Source organism: Hydra viridissima, unplaced genomic scaffold (genome assembly GCF_058129835.1).
Source record: "Hydra viridissima isolate aposymbiotic clone 2 unplaced genomic scaffold, HvirCarnegie_v1 scaffold_1, whole genome shotgun sequence".
Lineage (NCBI taxonomy): Eukaryota > Metazoa > Cnidaria > Hydrozoa > Anthoathecata > Hydridae > Hydra > Hydra viridissima.
The window spans coordinates 2831761-2855270 of record NW_028324300.1 but is presented as its reverse complement, the minus strand read 5'-3'; the positions used below and the strand labels follow the sequence as shown (position 1 = coordinate 2855270).

At 29.8% G+C, this 23510-nt stretch overlaps 1 protein-coding gene across 1 annotated transcript; it reads left to right on the top strand.

The window, feature by feature from the left end:
- The first annotated feature begins 784 nt into the window (after positions 1 to 784).
- LOC149892902 (uncharacterized) lies at positions 785 to 15461 on the top strand. The gene is made up of 4 exons (XM_090081632.1): positions 785 to 927; positions 10718 to 11928; positions 13254 to 13388; positions 15005 to 15461. The coding sequence occupies exons 1-4, from the start codon at positions 896 to 898 to the stop codon at positions 15097 to 15099; spliced, it is 1473 nt and encodes a 490-aa protein (XP_089937758.1). The 5' UTR covers positions 785 to 895; the 3' UTR covers positions 15100 to 15461.
- The last annotated feature ends 8049 nt before the right edge of the window (positions 15462 to 23510 follow it).

Below are 23510 nucleotides of genomic sequence, written 5' to 3'. Positions count from 1 at the left end.
CGAAAGACGGTAAAAAAAATTGCAATCAAATGGTTTAGACCATGGATCGGGAACCTTTTTTAACCGAAGAGCCATAACGGCTAAAAAAAATTCAAAATAGTAATGAAGAGCCACAAAAATACAAAATTTTAAATTTTTTTTTTTTTATTGACTTGAAATCATAAAATGAAATTCACATATTATACTAAGTAGATAGAAAAATCTATAGTTGATAAACGATAAGCCACATTTTTTTGAGAGCCACTATTCTTCAAGAAAAGAGCCGCATGTGGCTCCGGAGCCGCAGGTTTAGACAGTACTGGTTTAGACAGTGCGAGGAAGTGACTGTAAAACGCGTTAACAAAAACGAGTATGTACGTCAAGGAGTAGCACTAGTTACTTCAAAGATACACTAGTTACTTCAAAGATATGAGCTCTCCTCTGTGTTTATTTTGTCTCAGTCAGATCCACTCACAACGGAGCAGTTAGTTTTTTAAAAGCTTTTACTTAGCTACAATTCGCAATATTTGCGCCTGCTGTAGTAGCTTGAATATGGTCTTTAACAATATCAGTAGTTGCAATTCTGAATATTTTGTTGGTGCCAAATCGACTTACTGTGACATTGGGTCTTATGCTCATGAAGCTACTGTACTAAAGTTTGTTCCGGTGCTAATACTCGAATTTATTTCTATCATTTCTGAAAAATTTCTATGATATTTTAACAACTTATACAATTCCTCTGTGGGATTAAATAAAGCTCTAATAACAATTCAAGCACTCGAATCTATAGTCTATAATTCTTTAAATACGCATGGCACGAGCATGCGCATTTTAAATAATAGCAAACGTAGATTTAATGCATGTCATTCAGTTTGTTTCAGCTCACAAGTTAACAACTTTTGACATTGGCTAATAAATGAGTTTCCACTACAGCCTCTGGATTGTAATGTAAGTTGATATTTTGATGTTTGATTATTTGTTATTATGTAAAAAGTAAGATTAAACAAAAATAAAAAAAAAGACAAGCAGAGAAGGAAACGTTTTTTTCTAACACTAATCTTAACTCTAGCCCTAGCTAGGATGAGTCACAGGCTAAATAAGCTTCATTAATTATCGTCAACACTTAACGTCAATCCTAAGAATGTCAATGAAAAAAGATTTGAAGAGTAAAGTTTAAGCAAACTTATATATTCTGTGAAAAGGATAAAATTTTTCTCTTTCACCAACCCAAGTCTGTTTTTAATTAAAATGCGATGTCAATTGCGTGACGAAAAAACATTTATTTCTTCTTTGAAGATTAAATATTTCTTTCCTTGATGATACCTTTTATTGTTTTCATATGATGAATAGACAGCATGACTAACAATATAAAAGCAACGCTGATGACAGGGATTTTAATAAATTATATTCTTAGTTATTACTAGGGATTAATATGCAGAGTAAAAAATCGTAAATAAAAAAAAATAATAACAAAAATGCCTTTTTTAAACTTTGGATTAATATAGAACTTTAATTGCAAAAATAAACTTGCAATATTTTTCAACTTCGCTGAGCGAAGGTCAATTTGGTAGTTATCACTAATTGCAAATTTCATTGAATTGCATCAAAAGAACGTCTTTAAATAAAAGTACCATTATTAAATCAAATTTACAGCAATAATAATTTATTACTATTAATATTATTTTAAACCTTTTAACGCAGTGAAAACTCATTTAAATAGCGTCAGAAAATGCATGTATCATTCTACCAGATAATAAATATATCATTCTTTGAGCCCATTTCCATTGATAACATAGTTTCTAAATCCCACGCATAAGAACGTTTTCAAAACGCCTAAAAAGGTATTTTGATGATCAAAATGCTAAAATTTTAAAAATGTCAAATTCTCTCTTGATATATTCTTTTTATATTGGAAAAACGAGCTGCTTAATTTACCACTGAGTGATTTACACTTAAAATGAATCCGTCATTTGCCTATAGATTCAAGAAGAAGTCCGATATCGAATAAAAACACGCAGATTATCCAATGGAAGAAAGCCCTGTTGTTGAATGCCCTGTTGTTGAATCCCCTGTTGTTGAATCCCCTGACAATCAATAATTAAATTAAATGTTTTTCAGTATTGTTGTTGGTTTTATCAGTCACAAACCTCAAAACAATCGCACCATATCTTTCAAATATAGCAGCAGCTTTTTTCATAAAAATTTGTTGATGCAATTATATCTGATTGCAAATAGGGTTACAGAAGTCATGAAAGCTTCATCGTGTAAGCCTTTCATCACTTTTATGACACATAGCATTGAAGTTGACTTAGATTTTGGAAAATTTTTTGAAAATTTGTATTAAGCATCACTAAAAAAAACCATTGAGTATTTAATTTTCAATTATAAAAAAAACAATTTAATGCACTACTGACGATTGCTTATCCTCCAACAAGCAGCAGGCAGTAAAAATTAATACTTGGCGCTGATTTATAAGCTTGAGCAATAACAAACTGTGTTTCGCTATATTTCTTTACAGCTTTAAATGCCGTAACTTGATTAACTCTTTGGACGTCAAAGAAAAATCAACTTTGATCAAATATATGTGTATGCATGCAACATATACATATATGTAATTTAATAAAATCAACTCAAAAATTGTAATTAATTAATAAAAAAAAAAAAAAATTAATTTTTCCTCAATAATATTAAAAATTTCTGAAAACTGTCCAGGGTTATAGGCTCATAAATAACAAACCTATAACCTTTGACAATTTTCAATTTAAGTATGGTGACCATTTGTATTGTGGGAAATTATTTAAACAAATACATTTCGGCCATTTTAAATAATTGGCTTCATTTTTGTTTTATTTTTCGTTTAACTTTCGTCTTTGTTTAAGTTAAAATGAGATTTTGTAGCCTTTTTCCATAACAACTAAACATAACAGCTAAACATAACAACTAAACATAGCAACTAAACATAGTAATTAGAGTTACATTAATAATTCACAATTTTTTTTTGTCAGGGCATTGTAAAGGCAATTAATTGCCAGCTTTAGTAGGAGACATGTATTTTGAGATTAGCATAATTTAAACTTTTACGTAAGCTTACTAAAGTAACACACTAAGACAAAAAGGCGAATGTGGATTATAAACACTTATTAAACTATATAACAATCTCTTTATAAAATCGGCGTGTGTTTTAAAAACTTATGCGTTACTGCAATGAGCCTCAAATATGCTTATGAACAGATGACTGTAAAAAGAAAGTTGAAAATTTAGTTGTTGCACAAATGCTTTCACTAGATATAATCATTAAAATGCTAAAAATGCAGTTGAATAAGATAGTTGCTTAATTCAGCTAATTATGTAAAATTATAAATGATGTAAAAAAATTTAAAATTATATATTTATATTTTTTGTTTTACATTATAGTCATACCTGAGGCTGGGTTTATTTTTATTGACGGCCGTATATCTTACAATTTTAAGGGAGAAATTAAGAGGCCGGTTTTTAATGTTTTTGACACAGAAAGTTGCTAAAGTATTATTTTAAAAAATGTTCTTCTTGAAGAATTTACTAATTTAAAGAAATTATACTTAAAATGGTAAACGGATATTAAAGCAACAATAATAAGCAAATCGCATCATTTCATTTTTCATCACATCAAAACTTAAATCAACTTTGGATTCGATTTGTTAATCGTTCATATTGAATTCCAACAAAACATTCTTTTTTATATGAACTTCATTTTGAAGATAAATATATAACTAGAGGTGGTATATACATCCTGAATTGGCTTATGAAACCTGTTCCTTCAAAATATTCATGTGAACTTTTGCAAAAAAAATCACCTTTACTAGTTTTAAAGACTTGTCGAAATCCTCCTAAAAAGAGAATATTCCGAGAAGATCAGTAAGATACATTTGAGAAAAAATACACACTTACAAGTTTACATGACTTGAATGAAGCAGTAGCACCATATGGGTTTCAATTTAAACGATTTAAAAAAGGTGTTGTATTTTATATTAAAATAATTAACGAACAAACATACTTTCCAACTATATTAGAATCAATAAGTTGATGCAGACCTGAATGTGCATTTGCCCTGCAAGGGGATAACACTTTTTTCTAACACCATTAACAATTTGGTTCGTTAAAGGACATAGTGCAAAACTTGATAAAACTAGTATGTTAGAAAATTTTCCTTCTTAAAATAGAAACATTAGGCCGGGTGAATAAAAATGAGAAATTGCTTTTACTCAGTAATTGGTCAGCTTAACGTGAATAAAAACTTCAGCAGTTTTCCTCATATATTTATTTATGCAAAGGTAAGCAATTTACTCAGTAATTCCTCAATTTAACGTAAATAAAAACTTATCAAAAGTTGTTGAAGTTTTTGTTCACGTAAAGCTGATCAGTTACTGAGTTAAAGCTAATTTTTATTCACTTGGCCTATTACATTAGATAGGATTAAAGATAGAGAGCTTTATGAGCCGCAAGGCAAGCCACCATATTCTGCTGAGATGATTCGGTATGAATTACTTCTAAGATATACGGGTCAGATCATTATATTTCAACCAGTTTCAAGAAAACTTTGTGGGGCACCATCTCTGATTTTCCTGATTTTTACATATCGTTATCTACATTACGTAAAAAGGTTAAATTTGCACTTTCAAAGTTCCAAGTGCAGCGGTTTAGAAATTATAGCCTTTTAAACACTCTTGGGTGGCCCCCCAAGGTTTCTTGAATGGTAAAAATAGACAACTTTAAAGTCTTATAACTTTTTTCTAACCTTCAACAAGTGACTCATTTTTTCTTGAACTATTTTCAGGATGTTTCTGTCTTAAAATTAGTGATTATTATTAACTTGTATCATATTAGAAAGAAAATATAACCTCCTCAACTTTGGAAAAATTCTGAAAAATGCTAAAAAATGGCAAAATGAAGTTAACCGTAGTTATTTTCTACATATCAACAAGTCCTTACATGTTAGTTTTCTGATTAGCCACTATCGTCTGCAACAAACGGGCTAAGTATAAGCAGCTTGCTACATTTTAGATATCAAATATATCTAGAAAAACATAGTCCACTCGGCTAAAAAGTCCAATTTTCAGCTATTTGGGGATAGCTCGTAAATTTTTCTAGCAGCTTGTATTGATCTGATACTAACAGCAAGTAAGACCATTAGACCTCACTATATAAAAATGTAAACATTATAAACTTGCCATGTTCACAAGAAAAACGGCAGCATTTTTTAATAACCCTGTTATTCAATAATTAGGGTTGAATAGCATTAATGAAAACCATTGCCCCTCTAACAAGTCTCATGCCTCATTTGAGGAATGTAATTTATTAAAATCATTTCTTAAAAAAGGTATGGTTGATTGTGTCCTCCCTGATCTGGTCTTTATACTGAATAGTGGCATAGTTAAAGGAGTAGTAATTATATGGAGCCCTGAATTATTGTTTAAATGTGATACTCAAAAATAATTTTACTTAATCTTAGTATTGCAATTTAATCATTATTTGTTACCTTTATTTTTTTATAGTTGATTAAATGCTAACAATTTAGACAAAAGTAGGACATTTGATTTATGCATTACTGGCAGCATGAATTAGAACCAGACTAATCAAGCCATTATAATATTGATATGATGTTTTGTGAAAATAAATTTTGTAATAAATTAAAGATTGTTAAAGGAAACCTGACAACTGTCACTCTGGAGCCATGGCCGCCGAGAGAAATTTCGGGCCCCGGGGAAGTTTACTTAAGGGGCCCTCATTATGATCAATTACATACTCAGGACCAAAAGAAGCGTGCTCTGGTCATTGTAAATGAAAAATAAAAGTTAATTAAATCTTTTAAAAGTCAAAACAATTTAAATATTTTAAAAATTGCTTTAAAAAATTGTTTGTACACACGCGGGGCCCCGGGAATCTTCCCCGTCCACCCCCACCCCCCTCTCGGCGGCCATGTCTCGAGCATAATAAACTGAAAATCAAGAGTGTTGAAGAAGTTGACAAGAGACTATTCAGGAAACAATAAATTAATTTAAAACAACTCAATTTATAGTGAGGCAAACTTGAGCTTTGTGGGACGATAAAGGAATCCTTGGTGAGATCTCAACAGACATATGAAGTCCTAAAAAAATCGACTACTGAAGTTTTAAATCAATTTGTCAACTTTTAGGAGGATGATAGTAGCAGCAGGTTATTGTCGAGAGCAAAGTATTATATTACTATGAAGACAGTTGATGGTAGACAACACATTCAGAAGTGATTCGTTACAAAATCTTTCAGAACATTACCAGAAATGATTAGAAGAATCAAAATCCATTAGTATAGTTAAGGTGATACTGAAATCGTTCACTCTTTTAAGGCCACAGCATTGTATTGTTGCTGGAAAATCTAGCACTCACACAATCTGTGTTTCTATCGACCATCAAAATCAAATTTTATGGTAAAAGCATTAAATGAATTGAAGTTAAAAGATCTGATTGCCTTAGCTGTATGTTCAATAGAAAATTAACCATGTATGTTTCATGAGTCTGAAAAGTGTCGTGGAAAAGATGGAGTTAAAAAAATTTAATTAACTGGTATGGGATTCAGTGAATGAAATAACATACAAGCAATGGTTGAAGACTGGTAGGTGCTCCTTAGAAGTAATTGTTAAAAGTCCTAATAAGTTTCTATAAGAGTCAAGAGACAAGCTATATAAACTTACAAAACATCATTATGTCAGCAAATCCCAGACATGCTTTTTAAAGTAGATAAAAGAAAACACAAAACCAATGAATCCTGTATCAATATTGATAATTAGATATTAGAAAATCATTTTAGTGAATACTTCCCTGGAAAGATAACTGCTTATAAAGGTGTCATGGTTTGTGTTAGCTGTTTGTAAAAAGCTGCAAATTTTTCCAAGTATCTAATAACAACAAATATATATTGATATCCAGTTAGTGACATTATCACCACATTACATACGCCTAAGCTCAAAAACACAAGAGGCTTTTACTCTTATTAAAGAAAAGGTGAAATGAATTATCGTATGTATTTGTTTTCAATTATTCCCCACTTTATTGTGCATTATGATTATTAAGGAAATATACAAGAATTTTGGGAAAAAGATTATTTTGTTTTTGACATAAATAAAAATGCTGCTATAAAAATGGTTCTTATAGCAACTTCGTAAAATTTTTTAAAACAAACTACAAGCAGTAGGTTACATTCCTCACATAAAGCAGGAGGCTGGTTAGAGGGGCAATAGTTTTTATTAATGCTATTGAACCCTAATTATTGAATAACAGGGTTATTAAAAAATGCTGCCGTTTTTCTTGTGAACATGGCAAGTTTATAATGTTTACATTTTTATATAGTGAGGTCTAATGGTCTTACTTGCTGTTAGTATCAGATCAATACAAGCTGCTAGAAAAATTTACGAGCTATCCCCAAATAGCTGAAAATTGGACTTTTTAGCCGAGTGGACTATGTTTTTCTAGATATATTTGATATCTAAAATGTAACAAGCTGCTTATACTTAGCCCGTTTGTTGCAGACGATAGTGGCTAATCAGAAAACTAACATGTAAGGACTTGTTGATATGTAGAAAATAACTACGGTTAACTTCATTTTGCCATTTTTTAGCATTTTTCAGAATTTTTCCAAAGTTGAGGAGGTTATATTTTCTTTCTAATATGATACAAGTTAATAATAATCACTAATTTTAAGACAGAAACATCCTGAAAATAGTTCAAGAAAAAATGAGTCACTTGTTGAAGGTTAGAAAAAAGTTATAAGACTTTAAAGTTGTCTATTTTTACCATTCAAGAAACCTTGGGGGGCCACCCAAGAGTGTTTAAAAGGCTATAATTTCTAAACCGCTGCACTTGGAACTTTGAAAGTGCAAATTTAACCTTTTTACGTACTGTAGATAACGATATGCAAAAATCAGGAAAATCAGAGATGGTGCCCCACAAAGTTTTCTTGAAACTGGTTGAAATATAATGATCTAACCCATGCTTCTTTGCAGGCGTACAAACTGTTACTTAAAAAGTTCCCTTAACCATAAATATCTTCGTTAAATAAGGAGGTGTTGGTTTTTTAAAGGTTTTAAAACTTCTACATGAAAAAAGAAAAAAGTTTCTAGTGATTGTATTATGATGGTAGACAAAGTGTATTTACGTAAAGTGGCACAATATCATGGAGGAGAGAATGTTTGTGCTGAAGACAAAGACAATTCGTACAAAGGAACAGTTGCATTCATGATAATAGGACTAAAAGAATCGATCCCTTATATTTTTCAAGTAATCCCAGAAGTCACATTTTCTGGAAAACGGCTATCATAAAAAATAGCTGAAAACCTTGAAAACCTAATAGCTGACGGATTCCCTGACAGACAATCATTCAATTAATGTTAATACATTCTCATCATTAGCTACAATGTTCATTTCTGAATCAAAATATTTTATAAATCACTTACAGAAATATGGAAAGAAGATTTACATATTTTATAATAGTGTGCATTTAGTCAAAAACTTTAGAAATAAATTACTAAATGGAAAAAAAATTTTTTTCCCAGATTTTAAAAATCATAATGCAAATACCAATATTGATATATTACCTTTTAGCCCATTATTGTTATGATATAAGATTTATCATAACAATAATGGACTAAAAGGTAAACTTAGAAAAGCTCCTAAACTTACATTGGAAGTATTACATCCTGGAAATAATAAATAAAATGTGCCACGTGCATAAGCATTTACAGATGAAACTAGAATGGCTGCTTATTGCGGAAAAAGTTATTATCCAAATTGAAAAGATGTTTTTAATTTTCTAACTATTTTTAACATATTGGACACTTGCTAAATCTAAACAAAGATTTTCACCTAATATTATTGACAATGCTATTGTATCAGGAGACAAGAAAATGGCTTTTTACCAAATTCTGGCTGGTTTGATTAGTGGTCTCTTTCACCTGTATTCACCCTCACAAATCACACTGCATCAGCATTTTTAGTCAATCTACATGCTTAAGCAGTGCTTGTTGAGGAGCTCCTGAATGATGGATATAATTATGTGATGACAGCTTATTTACAATGTGACCCAATAGATATGTTTCTCACAATGCAGGCAAATGAGTGGGGGCAGATTTCTTGTAAGTTTAGAGAAGGTTTAACTTCAGAAAGAATTTTGTCATGTCTTTCCTTAATTAAAGAGCATATAACCTTTTGGTTAGAAAATCTACTACCAATAATTCATCCTTCCTTAACTATACTTGATGAACTGTAAGGAAGTTATGGAAAGTTCTCTTGATTACAATAAATATAGCAGGCCGCAAAAAAATTATCAAAAAGGTGTAAATGTGAAAACTGCAAAGCATATTTGAGACTACGATCTTGAAAATAACTTTATCTATCTTATCATGTGGTGGATTATTTGTTCCATCCAGAAAGCCTGCAGAATTTGTTCGTAGTGTATTTACCATTGCAACAACTTTTATAGGATTATTCAAACAAATAAAGAAAAAATTCAAAGAGAAAGTCAACTCCCCATAAATTTAAAATGTAATGTCGAAGCCGTAGATACGAAAAGTTGTTTAAATATTGAATAACTGAAATAAATGTTACTACTATACAATTAATAAAGAACTTATTTCTGACTCGCAATTTGTTATTCACCTAATGATTACCTATTTTTAAGTGATCAAGCATGTTAAAATGCCTTGAGTAACCCTTTTAAACAAAGCTCTGAAAGAGTGTCCAGCTGTTTTGTCTAATGGATGCGGTGCTAATTGTATGAATTTGCTGGAAAAGATATTCCTAACACTGCTATTTTGAAGCTGATTGTAGAAATTCAAAATTTCTGGATTATATAGAAAAGATTGTAATTTTTTTGACTAAAGGGAAAACATTTGAAGCCGCCCAAGATAGTATTCAAGGATATCTTGTCATGTCTGATACTGTTAACATATGGTACTTATTAAAGATGATAAATGATCTGGGCCAACACTGTAATGCAACCAAAAAGAGGTTTAGAGAAGTTATGCAAAACTTTTACTTCCTGGTTCGCATGTTTGATCACCGCTAACTTGAGGAATGAAAAATATCCATGATCCATTAAATGAGAATATAAATGAAGAGAGGCTGGTCTAAAGTCATCCGAGTTTCAACTCTCAAGGGGCACGAAATGTTCCCTAAAGGTTTGCTCTCGTGTTCTCTCCAGACTAATCTTATCCCATCTAAATATTGGTTTGTTGTGAAAGAGAAGTTCATGTCCCTCTCAGAGAATACTCATCTAACTTTGATGAATTTTTTCGGTCTTTTTACTCCTGATCAGCCAATTCAGCCTCAATTGAGAGGTACTTCTCAATATTTGGGTTATTTTGGACAAAAGTCAAAAACTAATTGTATTCAGAGAGGGAAATGAACCCGATAAAAATCTAAAAATCTTGACATAACCCTGATAATTAGGCAAATGTATTAAAAATAAGATAGTACAAGTAATTAAACAAGTTAATCACAGACAGACAGACAGACAGACAGACAGACAGACAGACAGACAGACAGACAGACAGACAGACAGACAATACATACATATGTGCATATGTATGTAAGTATATCTGCATATTTATGCTTTAATATATAATAAAGTTATTAATCTACTTTTTACGTTATTAATCTACAATGAATGTTTATATGACTGAATGACAATCATACTTTTTAACGTGAAGCAAAGTACTATTTTTCTTTAGAATCCAGTTATTAAAATACGGTGCGAAGATGAGTCCGACAACGTGTATTTACACTTTGAATGCTGAGACAGTTTGTGAATACACTTCAATAACTGAGCTATCAAACGAAGTTCCAACAAATGTAACACATCTTTCATTACCTTTTCACCTATTCATTAACCAATCTAGTATATTCAAATCATTATCTTCATTAAGAGTTCTTCGCTTCAGTTCGAGTCCTATAACTACACTTCCATCGGACGCGTTTGATTCGTTAACCTCATTGACCGAGTTGTATCTTAATAGCACCCAAATATCCAATCTTTCTTCTGATGCATTCAAGTCATTAACTTCACTAACAACCCTTGAATTATCATCCAACGAGTTGAGAAGTCTTCCGTCTGATTTATTTAATTCATTAACTTCATTAAAAAAGCTTTATTTATCTTCAAATCAAATCTCCAGTCTTCCGTCTGACTTGTTCAAGTCATTAACTTCATTAACACTTCTTGATTTAAAGTTCAACGAAATAGCCAGTCTTCCATCTGATGTATTCAAGTCGTTAACTTTATTAAATGAACTTGATTTAAGATACAACCTAATACCCAATCTTCCCACTGAAGTTTTTAAGTCGTTAACCTCATTATCAGTTCTTCTATTGTCATTCAACGAAATATCCGATCTTCCATCTGATGTTTTCAAGTCATTAACTTCGTTAAGAGTTCTTTCATTGTCAATCAACCGAATATCCAAACTTGCACCTGACTTATTCCAGTCATTAAATTTATTATATTTTCTTGATTTAAATAATAACCAAATATCTATTATTCCCTCTGACGTCTTTAAGCCATTAACTTCATTGAATCATCTCTTTTTTTATAACAACGGCTATTCTAGTCTTCCGTCTGACGTATTCAAAACATTAACTTCATTGATTAATCTTGATTTATCTTACAACAAAATAACCAGTCTTCCGTCTGAGGTTTTTAAGTCATTAACTTCATTAAAAATTCTTAATTTACAACACAACCAAATAGCTAGCATAGCGCCTGACGTGTTCCTATTGACAACTTCGTTAGAAATACTCTATATGAATAACAACCAATTTAACTGTGATTGCGAACTTGCTACAGTGAGTGAGTTATTACAATCAAGAGAAACTAATATTTCTGGAGAGTGCTTTGATAATACAAAAAAAATAATTACTGCGCTGGCACTGTTAAAAAAAAAAGGTATTTTTAATGAATGAAATCAATTCATTTTTAACAATAATTTTAGTTTCAAAAAACAATTTTCTCCCGAACATAGAAAAAATTTATTCTTTAAATTATTTTCTATATGAAAAATTCTAAAGCGTTTTTATGTTTGTCTGTGTGTGTTTGTGTCTGTGTGTGTATGTGTCTGTATGTATGTTTGTGTCTGTACAATTTTCAATAAGTAATATTATCATAGGGTAAAAGGTTTGTTTTTGGCGTTAACGTGCTTTTTGCGGTTATTTGAGCATTATATCTGTTTTTTGCATTATTTTAACGGCAAAGTTTAAACTTTGCATAAAAGTTTTTTAGACACCTTTTTTGATGAAATAGAGAAAGTAACAAATCCTACTTTATCTCAAAAATATAAGAAGTATGAAATTCTTTCTCTAAAGCTTACAAAATATTTTCGAAGGATTTTTATCAGTTTATTCTGCCCTCAAAAAGTACCATTTAAAGAAGCAACAAAATGGAGAAGGACTGAAGGAAACTAGTCCTGAAAATGTGTTAAATGAATTTTAAGGAGGACAGTTGGTTGAATGGCTTGGTGTGTCATCATATTTTGGGGCGATCCTAAAACGAAGTATGATTTAGATAAGGCTACTTCAGATGTACAAAAACTTCGTAAATCTTCGGATTCTCCACCGTTTAAAAATGGACTTCTAACTGAATTTTGGAAAAAGTCCTTTAAAAAAATCCTGGAATAGTTCTCTGTACCCCTGAATCTTACATCAGAGGAGCAGCAATAGTTTCAGTGAGCAAAATTAAGAATTTTTTTGAAAACTTCTACAATTTTTTAGAAATGAATAGTTTGCTTCAAGTAATTGATCGTCCAGTTGCTTTTAAAAGTATTGATTTGATAATTTTAAATTTGAATTTTTAATTCATTTCATTTATTGTAAGTTAAAGTTCAATGAAAAAAATTTTACCTAAATATTTATGTAAACTTATCACACCCTTTTTTTATAACAATTTCATTACGGTCATTTTTTAAAATACCGCAAGACACAAAAGTTTTTACCGCAAGAAACAGATTTCATACCCCAAAAATTAGATTTGTTGGTTCGCTTCGTTTTTTTTAGTAAAATTGTTACGATGCAACTAAAATGGGATAGTAATATGTATAATATTTTCTTTACCACACATTTCGGAGTATGTTTCATTTGAAAAGAGCGTACGACTCAAAAGTTTTAAGTGTTCAAAGTTTCTAAGAACGAAGATACCACAAAAAAAACAAATCTTTTAAAAATTACTCTCATTCTTCCACTAGCAATATGTTAACTTGTGTTTTGTATTTTATAAAGAAATATGCAACTTGATGCCGTACAACTGCTCACCTAATGCCAGACTTATAAATTTGAATGGTAATAACATTTGCATTTGTAAGAACGGTTATCAAACAAAATCGGGATTTGAAACATTTACGCAAAAATGTGAAAGTAAGTTTTTTATTTTATACTTTAGCTATTTAAAATATATCACTACCCAGAAAAAATTGGACGTCCAAGGAAGTCCAATGTTTACTGGGTAGATCCCCAAAGCCGTTACTATTTAGTTTTATGCATTGCTTAGGCCTTTATGATATACTCAACACAATGCACAACGACCGGAAACGTTTTCCAACCTAGCTGACTAAGCTTAAAGCCAAAAGGGCTTCAACAGCGCTTTTTAAATTTCAAATGGCTGGTTTGAAACATGAAGAACTTACCGCGGTGTAAGGTGGTTTATAGTAACGGTTTTGGGGTGTATATATCTCTATCATTAAACGACAGAAATTGTATGTTATTTTGAGTAACAGAAAGTATTTAACATTTGAAATATTATAATTACTATAAATCTTACTTGGGAAATTTATAATAAAACTATAAAAAGACAAAGATGTTAATTTAAATTCCTTTAATTCTAATTCGGGACTTTCAACTTTTGAGAATATTTTTTGTGACTTTAATAAACATCGTTAAATTTGTTAGGATGTAAAGATTTAAATTTTGTACTTCGACAAAATCACAAAATTTCTTTTCTCCGAATGTTTGTGGTTTTGCTAATTTTATTAAAATCAGATTATAACGGAAATATAGGAATGACCCATGTAATTAGTTTCTTTTATTCATCCATATGACATTTGAGTTTTATTATATATTTTTCTTTCATTTTTTGTTTCATATACGTTTAATACATATATAGATAAATATAATGTTGTAATTAATCTAATTCTTAAAACTTTAAATATCAAAATGTGAATTTACTGCTAGAATCATTTGTCACAGCTTCAAGGCTTTTTCCATTAAAATTGATCAGAGATTTTTTTAAAAGTATTTAGCATAGAAGTTGTTACTCTTGGAAACCCTGATTCTATACCAAGAGCAATTGGAATAGTTATAAGTAACAGGTTTTACAGTTTGCTTTGAGCAATAACCTAATCCATGCCCTCATTTCGCACAAAATGGAACTACCTGGTTCAAAATACTTAAGCTTGTAACCTAACAGTGATTCCAAAATCTTCAACATGTGTTCAATTATGATCTTTAGGATTTTTTTTCTATATTATTGAAAATCAGGCCACACGTTTTGTTGAAAGCTGAACTTAATAAATAACATGTAACCTATTGTTTTTAAAAATATTTTTTTTAAATTTGAATTATAATATATAAATTTTCTTTCCTTGTGTTTAATAGAATTTCAGGAAAATTGGAAAGCATGTATTTATCATAAATAGATATTTTAAAAAAAGATTTTTTTTTTAAATGTTTAAACTTAAATCGCAGAATTCAATAGTATAATAACGTAATAAATATGTAAAGGAGAAATTTTCCGAAAGATAAACTTGAACATTCGTAAGTTTACAAATATCAACAATTTATAATTATCAACAATTTATAATTATCAACAATTTATAAATATCAACAATTTATAAATATCAACAATTTATAAATATCAACATTTTATAAATATCAACATTTTATAAATATCAATATTTTATGAACAAAAACTGACGTTTTAAACTTATAAAAGTTCAATTGTTTTAATTTTCTACCTCTTTAAATTTTATTTTCAGATGACAGAAATGTTGCTTTAAGGAGAGTTTATAAAATTACTGCTACACTTAGAAGAAATGGGTGTTATTTTCTTCATAAGAAATGTTCGTCCTGAAAAGCTGTAAAAGTGGCGGTTGTTGTATTAAAGGAGTTTAAGCGAATCAAATGAGATCAAAAGCTTAGATAGTTTTTTGCATCTCGTTAAATGTCAACAATGATTCGTTAGTATTCGGTTACATTTCAATGAATTTTTCCTCAAAGAGCAGCAAAAACCTGTGAAAAATAGCTGCCGCTTAATTCGCTTCTTCATGTAGTTTTTACTGCGACAAAGAGGAATGTTATGAAGGAGAATGTAAAATGAGTCACAGTTTCAGTTTATGAACGACATTTTTTTTTTTGTATCAATATTGTTTTTAAATATGAATATTTTTACATAAATCCTTTCATGTGAAAAGAATGAATTTTTGTTACAACAAATTTTATAACATGACTTAATATGAGGATTTCACAAAAAAAACTCAGATAAAAATGAAAATAAAAGAACACAAATTGACTCAAGCATGTAATAATGTTAGACGCTCAAAAGTTGACAATTTATTGCTCACAGCTCAATGCAATTATTAAATAACTTTTTTTGTTCTTCGCACTAACAAAACCAACAATCTAAATGTTAACAAAAATAGTTTACATAATTACAATTCTCATCATAAATCAAATCTCACTATACACCTCTTAATGCATGAGAAGGAAAATGTCAGATTTTTATACAAGAAAAAAATGTTCAATAAGCAGTATAAGACTTTGCATCTCCACAAAGAAAAAAAATTTCACAGTAAAAATAACGATCCTTATTGAACAACCTTAGACAATATTAAAAATGTTTAGACTACAAAACTATCTAATCTTTTGATATTTCAACGCTAACAATTGACAAAATAAACCAAATTGAGTTAAGTATTCAGAAACCACTTTAGGTACGTCTAATTTGTGTACAAATAACATTTTTTATATAATTTTTAAAAGATTTAAAAAATTTTTTTTTATATAATTTTTAAAAGATTTAAATAGCTTTGACTTTTAAAAGATTTAATTAACTTTCATTTTTAGTTTTTAATGACCAGAGCACGCTTCTATTGGTTCTGGGTATAAAATTTATCATAATGAAGGCCCCTTAAGAAAACTTCCCCAGGGCCCGAAATTTCTCTCGGTGGCTATGTATATATATATATATATATATATATATATATATATATATATATATATATATATATATATATATTATATATATATATATATATATATATATATATATATATATATATATATATATGCCTATTAGGGTTATGAATTTTTGACTATTTAAAAAAAAAAATTTCCTGCTTCATAAAATGATGAACTTTTGTTGGAAAACAATGAAAGCAAGTTCAATTCCTCTCGGTTGTAAAAAAAAAAAGGTCACCCCGCAATTAAAATTACGATTCGCCATTTATTTAAGCTTGTTACTGCTACTACTAATACGAGTGGCTTTGCTGCAAATCATTTAAAACTTCTATAGATTAGAAGGGTTTAGAACTTAAGGACATTGTGTAAAATTCCAAAATATTTTAGACAATTTTAGAACATTCTGGAACAACTAAGAATATTCTTGAACAATTTAGATTATTCTAGAAAAATTTTGACTGTGTATATATAGCTGTTTATCTAATTTTGCAGTAATAACAGATGCAGCACAAGGCGACGTACAGGCCTAGTGATAGTAGCATTCAGAAGAACAAGGATGTCTGGACCAATAATCTGGTAAAATTTGAAGATTCTCGCAAAAGTAAAAGAACGGTCCCTTTGGAAGAATATTCACTAGAAGAAAAGTACAGAATGCCTCTCCAAATGCAAATTATCGCACGCTACTATTTCTTTGGACCAAAAATCAAAGGAAGAAAGGAGCGAGTAGTGGAAATTTCTAAAGAAGTCACTAAATTGTGGAAGAATAGACTGAATTTTTCTTAACTATCTTATCAAGTTATACGAGCAAAGGTTGATAAAATACTGAAATGTTATGATGAATGTGTCAAGCGGGGAAGCTACGAAACTCTTGATGAAGTTTTGATATTACGAAAGTGGATGGAACATGGTTATCTTCCGAAGACTAGCAGTTGTGCCATCTTCAAGTGGAAAACAAAGGAACATTGGAATAATCTACAGGCCAAGCGGCCAGTAAAGGAACAACCCGTCCCTCTAAAAGATTAAAACTTTCTAATGGGTCATCCAACTCATCATCTTACTATCCTGTTTTGTGATTCTGACTCTGAGGCTGACGATAGTGAATATGAAAACGATGAAGAAGACAAAGTTGAGACAACTCCTACGCCAAGCAGAAAACATCATAAAAGCAAAACTGTAGTTGACTTGGTGACCTAAACAAGAGTATCAACAAACAAAGCTCCTATCATATGCAAGCAATTGGCTGGTGAAGGCATTGACATCCCAACTCTATGTCAATCAGCTATTTAAAAGTCAACAATCAAAGAGGCAATCAAGCTGAAAAAAGAAATGATTGAAAAGTCACATATGGAAAGTTGGTTTTTACAATTTAATGGCAAGCACATCGATGGAATCGATTATCAAGTGGACGTCCTTAAAAATGAAAGAAGAGAAATCAAATTGATGCCCCAGGTTTCGTAGATGGCAGGGGAAAAACTATTGCTGAAAGAATTTCTAAACCCCTCAATGAAATTCACCTATGGAATTCAATACAGATAATTGTTGCAGATACCACCAGCGCTAACACTGGAAAAAAGAATGGTGTTGTTGTAATATTGCAACGTATGTTCATAGAGAAACGCATCAACAAATAACCAAAAACGACTTTAGTAACTTGGCTGAAGTACTGAATCCATACAAAAAGGCTTTAAGCTCTTTGAAAAATAACTGGAAGCGAGAGCCATCCATACTACAGATCCCCAGAAGTAACCAATGCGCAGAGTGCGCAATCAATGAAATGGAGGAAATATATTCTTCATGCAAAAGTAAACCCAATTTGCACCTTCTATTCTTTCTATGCAACAAACAAGAGCAAGAGCAAGGTCAACGGTCTGAGTCATTGTTGGATGGAAGATTAGTTCTATTTCATGAAAAAGACATCCTTAATACATTTGAATACATAGTAGTAATTATGTCAAAATCGATTTTTCAATGGCGGAATAAACATTTTTCATAAGATATGCAAATAACAGTTCGTATCGTGCTTTTTAGGTAAAAGTTCATCAAACTACAGAACAGGAGCATAGGGTTAAAACAAAAATCATAACCCAAATGTCTATATACATAAGTATTTAGAATTATAAAGAATCAATGCCCACTGGAAGAACGATCAAATTGCTTGCTGTAAAACATGTGACAAAGCTAAACCAATCGGAATCGAGAAAATTGTAAACAAACCTGTTGAAATGGCGGATGCTTTTGATTTTCCTCAAGTGACGGACATGCCGAAGAAAAGAAAATCATTGGGTTTTAAAAAAGATAACGCAAAAAAAGCTCGAACTTCAAGCCACACAATAGGCAATAACTGCCAGAGTAGGGATGGCAAAATCCCGGACATTCTCAATCCCGGGATTTCAGAGTTAAGAGATTTATCCCCGGGTAATCCCGGGATTTGATAAAAGACAGAAATTGGCGGTGAAGCTGTCAAGATCAAAATGCTCATCAAACATTGAAAAATGATTAATTTATTGATAATATAATTATATTATCAATAAATTAATCATTTTTCATTTTCTAGTTAACTAAAATAGTTTGTTTACTTATGAACCTAAGTAATTTAAATTGTAAAACAATTCATTAAAAAATAACACAGTATAAATAAAAATAATAATTAAAAATAATATGAGTATAAATGAGTATAGAAAATTTTTTTAAATGTAGTAAGAATTTTATTTATTTTTGAAAGTACCACTTTAAAAAACTGAAAGCGTCAATCATTTCGTCGTTCGAATTTTTAAGCATAAAAACCCAGCCTCTGAGATTGCTCGTTTGGACTCCACACTTGTTAGCCGTGTAGATAGTATATAATCATATGCTTTTTGAAGGTGATTACCTCTTGTGGCACCACTTTCAAATAACGAAATTTTTTTTTGAATTTCAGAAGTTACACTTCTACCCTTGTAGGTTGTAGGTTAAAAATATTTACTTAAGTTCTAACTTTTTTTTAAATTTCTAAAGATCTTAAACTATGTCAATTTACTTTTCTTAATCAGATCTATAATTTAAACTGAATCTGTTGCTGTGAAAACAATTACCATTTTGAGTAACTGTAAAAAAGTTTGTTTACTAAATAAACCTTGTTTTGAAAACTTCATTAAAACCGTAGTTGAAGAATTTTTTAGAATCACGTATACATTTCGTTGCATAAGAATCATTGGGCTCTATCTAATTTTTTTTGTTGTTGTGAAAATTTAACTTTCAATTTTTCTTCGTTAAAATGTTTTATTCCTGTCATTTTTTATAATTAAAACTAAACGTCTTTTTTGTTATTTATGTTTCATTGTTAAACTGAAAATAGTATTTATATAACTTTTAAGTTTTTTATTTTTATTACTAATTGTTAATTAAATCTTTTATTAATAAATTCTTATAATGCAAAAAAAAGCAGATAAAACCCTCTTATTCTCGTGAGACGATTTAGAATTAAAATAAAGCCGAAAATTTGAAATTAAACTAATTAAAATATTGCAAAGAGAATAAACAGCTATGTAACAAGTACTTTAACAAAGACAATATTTACTAGACACTTTATGATCTACAAATAAGTTAATAGCTTAATCCCTATTTATCTTTACTTTTTTTATTACATTCCCGAAATCCTGGGAATTTTTGTGAAAAATCCCGGGATTACGGGATCAACAATTTATAAGGGATCCCGGGATTTCGGGATGCTTGGATCCCGGGATCGCCATCCCTATCCCAAAGCACATTTTTGAAGTGCTTTGAAAAAATAAATCTAGAAGACAGAGCAGCTCTTATTAAAGCATTCGATTCTTACCCTTAAAAAGACGAACAAGACTCATTTCTATGTTCTCTTAATACGACAAAGAAAGTGTTAAAGAGAAGACCTACTCGTCATGAAGGGGAAGCCCAGTTCCATGAATTTAGCTATTCTTATCATGTACGAGTCCTGCGTGGTGGAACTTATGTAGAACAGAAAGTCTGCTTTAAGGTAGTACATACACATAAAATCAAAAAATCAGAATAACAAAATGCACAACAATTTACTATTTTTTATTTTATTCAAAGCAAAATAATTTGAAAAAATTAAATTAAAAAAATAGTTGATCAAGCCTTTTTGCCTCGATTAATACTTAAAAAAAGGGTTATTTTATGACATTTTTTAAACATAAAATCTGGAAAACTAAAAGAGTTTGAGATTTCAAAAGTTTACCAGTTCTTTATTGTATAGAAATGTAGGAGTTGACCCAAAACTAAGTCATAATATAAAATATTTCAAAAGATACTGATATTTGTTACTGATTGACATTATTTTGTATAGTTAATGCTCATAAAAAGTGCCATAACATTTTTATTTTTTGTATCAAACATTAGTTTTGGTTCACCTCCTGCTATTAAAACTAAAGAATGTACTGTGAAAATTTCAACCTAAACGCTTATGTGGATCTTGAAATATCATGGTTTAAAGTTAACAAAATCGCTAAAAATTAAAAACTGAGAAAAACACAAAAATAAAATTAAACTAACAAAAGCATTATGATTTTATTAATATGAGCCTGCTGAATAAGCTGGGATTCTGTCATTTTCCTTCTCTTTACCCATTAATCCTTTTCTGATAGCTCTTAATTTTCTTCTCATCTTTATGCCTTTCTCTGAATGTTCTTTATGCGGTCGGTATCACTTTTTCTAAACGAATTTAGCATAAACTTTGAAACTGGCAATCCAAGTGCTTGTATTATTGGTGTTAAACCAAATTTATTTGTTACATGATCTTCTCTTTTTTGTGTGTACTGGTTACAAGCAAATGATCTCTTTTTATTTCTAGAATGCGTTCTTGGCATATTGTTTATTCAACGTTGTCAATGAAAAAGTGTAATAATAACACATAAACAAAGTATGGATTTGCACGCTTTACAAATCTAAAACTAAACTAAATTGTAATTTCAAAGTATGACTGATAACTTTAACTTAACAAGCAGCTAAAGAAATTATCATCGTCAAAAACTGATCATTAATATAACTTTAAAACCAAGTCAGAGGATGGTTGCTAAGGGCGTCGCTATGTCTGAAAAAATAACTAGTCTTAAAAAAGGTGCTTATTTCACTATTTATGTTGAAAATGTTGAAAAAATAACTTTAAAAATGCATTCCTTGTAAAATTTTACGTCTAATATGAAAATGATAATTTTTTTCAAAATTTCAATAAATTAAGAGTATCTACCACCTTAAGAATGCCACAGCTCCAACAACTCTAAGTGAACTTTGTAATTTTCTTGCTCTTTGCACATATATGTCAAGATTCGTTAAAGAGTTTAGTGAAAAGACAATGGTACTACGTGAGTTACCAAATTAAAATATAAAGTTTACGAGATTTAAAAAAATAAATTACGAGAAAATTAAATAAAAAGATAAATATTTGTAGAATTAGAGATCGCAACCATTTGCTCAAAGCATTGCAAGATGAATTTTTACTTGCCAGCAGAAAAGGAGTTCACAATGTTTCAAAGATATAATACCAGCCCATCTTTTGTTAGAGATTTATTAATTTTATTTGATGGAAATGCTGGACATTTTTCATTCTACATTTTGTAAGATATTTTTAGAACACTAAAGTCCATTTTAAAATATTAATCATAATTTTATGTTTTGTTTAAGTTTTAAAAGTTGCCTATGATGTTTTAACACACCATACTGGTACTTCCTTCAGTTAAGACATAATTTTTAAGTATGAAGTTTACTTCTCAGAAAAAGTTATCTTTACTTAACTTAGTGACTTTGAGACATTGTAGAATTCACTAAAATTACATCTCAACTTAGTTTCATCAGTTTTTGCTATTTTTTAAGAAAAATTACCGATGAAAGAATTATTTACCAGAATATAAAAAAGATATTGTTGAGATGTGCTTTAAAAAACTAGACATTGTTCATTTGATGAAATTAAACAAAAAGTTGCCTTTAAGTTTGTGATTCCTGTTAAATCAATTCAAACGTGTTCAAACGTGAAAGATACTTCATTTCAATTCTTTTATCTTTATCAAAAACATCATTCAAAAAGAAAACTTGAACGAAGACATTCATAAAAATGTTAAAAGAAGGTGACAATTTTTTGCTATATTTGTTGCCGCATATCTTTTTTAAAAAATTTAATGGCATTAAGATATTTTCGAAAATATTTACGTAAATAACAAGCTAAGGAATATGCTTGTAAAATTTTTCCTAATTAATTCTTTTTTGATCAATTTTTAACATGTTTTGTTAAAGCACGATGTTTACTTTTTAAAAATTTGCAAGGTTGTGTCAGAGAAGACTTCTTAATAGCACATGGAACTGGATCTAAAATATTCAGCTATAATAAGCAGGAGTTTCTGCTTTGCGTGTACATATTTTTGAAATGAAATATTTTGTGGTATGTACCATGTAAATCCACAAAGTATATATGCTAGACAAGAATCAATTCCTTTCTTAATTAATTCACGAATAAATCATTTAAGTTCACGAATTAATTAATTCACGAAATAAATAATTCTTAATTAATTCACGAACAAATCATTTAAGTTCACGAATTAATTAATTCACGAAATAAATAATTCTTGATTAATTCACGAACAAATCATTTAAGTTAATGTACCAAGTTGATACAAATTTATGGTGCATTATACAATATCATGTTTTAACAAGTTATATTAACAAATTCATCATATTATTTGTAATAATATTCAATTAGTGCGGGGGGGGGGGGGGGGGGGTAATATTTATACTGAATTTTATTACTGTGTTTTTTTCTGTCTAAGTAAGATATAATGTTATAGCGTTGGAGAAAAAAACAGCATTTTTTTTATTCATCTGAAAATACATAAACAATTGAAATTAATGCAGCACTTTTTTTTATAAATTTTAAACACCTCATTAAAAATACGCTGTTTTGTTACTTGTACAGAAATAAGTTATGTACACAATAAAAAACCAGGAATAAATAAACATCAAATAAAAATAAGCTTTGTATAAACTATAAAGTTAAGTTAAGTTGGTATGCAGCAAGCTATATACGGGAGCAACTCTAGACGTACAAGCATTAATATGAAGCTATCGTTGGTTTGATGACGAACGCAAATGTACAAACTACTTTCAATTTTAATGCTTAGTAAATCTCCTTATCACGTATTCATTTTCTAATCGCAAATTAATGCTATTTTTTTTAACTTGATACAAAATAATCTAAAATTTAAACGGTCCAATTGTATTTTTAGACACTGGACAACCAAATATGGCATAATTTGCTCAAGGTAATTCAAAAATAATAAATAGAAT

Coding starts and splice junctions, on each gene's coding strand:
- LOC149892902 (XM_090081632.1), top strand. CDS start 896: ATGAGTTTCCACTACAGCCTCTGGATTGTAAT. Junction 928..10,717: donor TACAGCCTCTGGATTGTAAT/GTAAGTTGATAT, acceptor ATTTTTCTTTAG/AATCCAGTTATTAAAATACG. Junction 13,389..15,004: donor ATTTACGCAAAAATGTGAAA/GTAAGTTTTTTA, acceptor TTTTATTTTCAG/ATGACAGAAATGTTGCTTTA.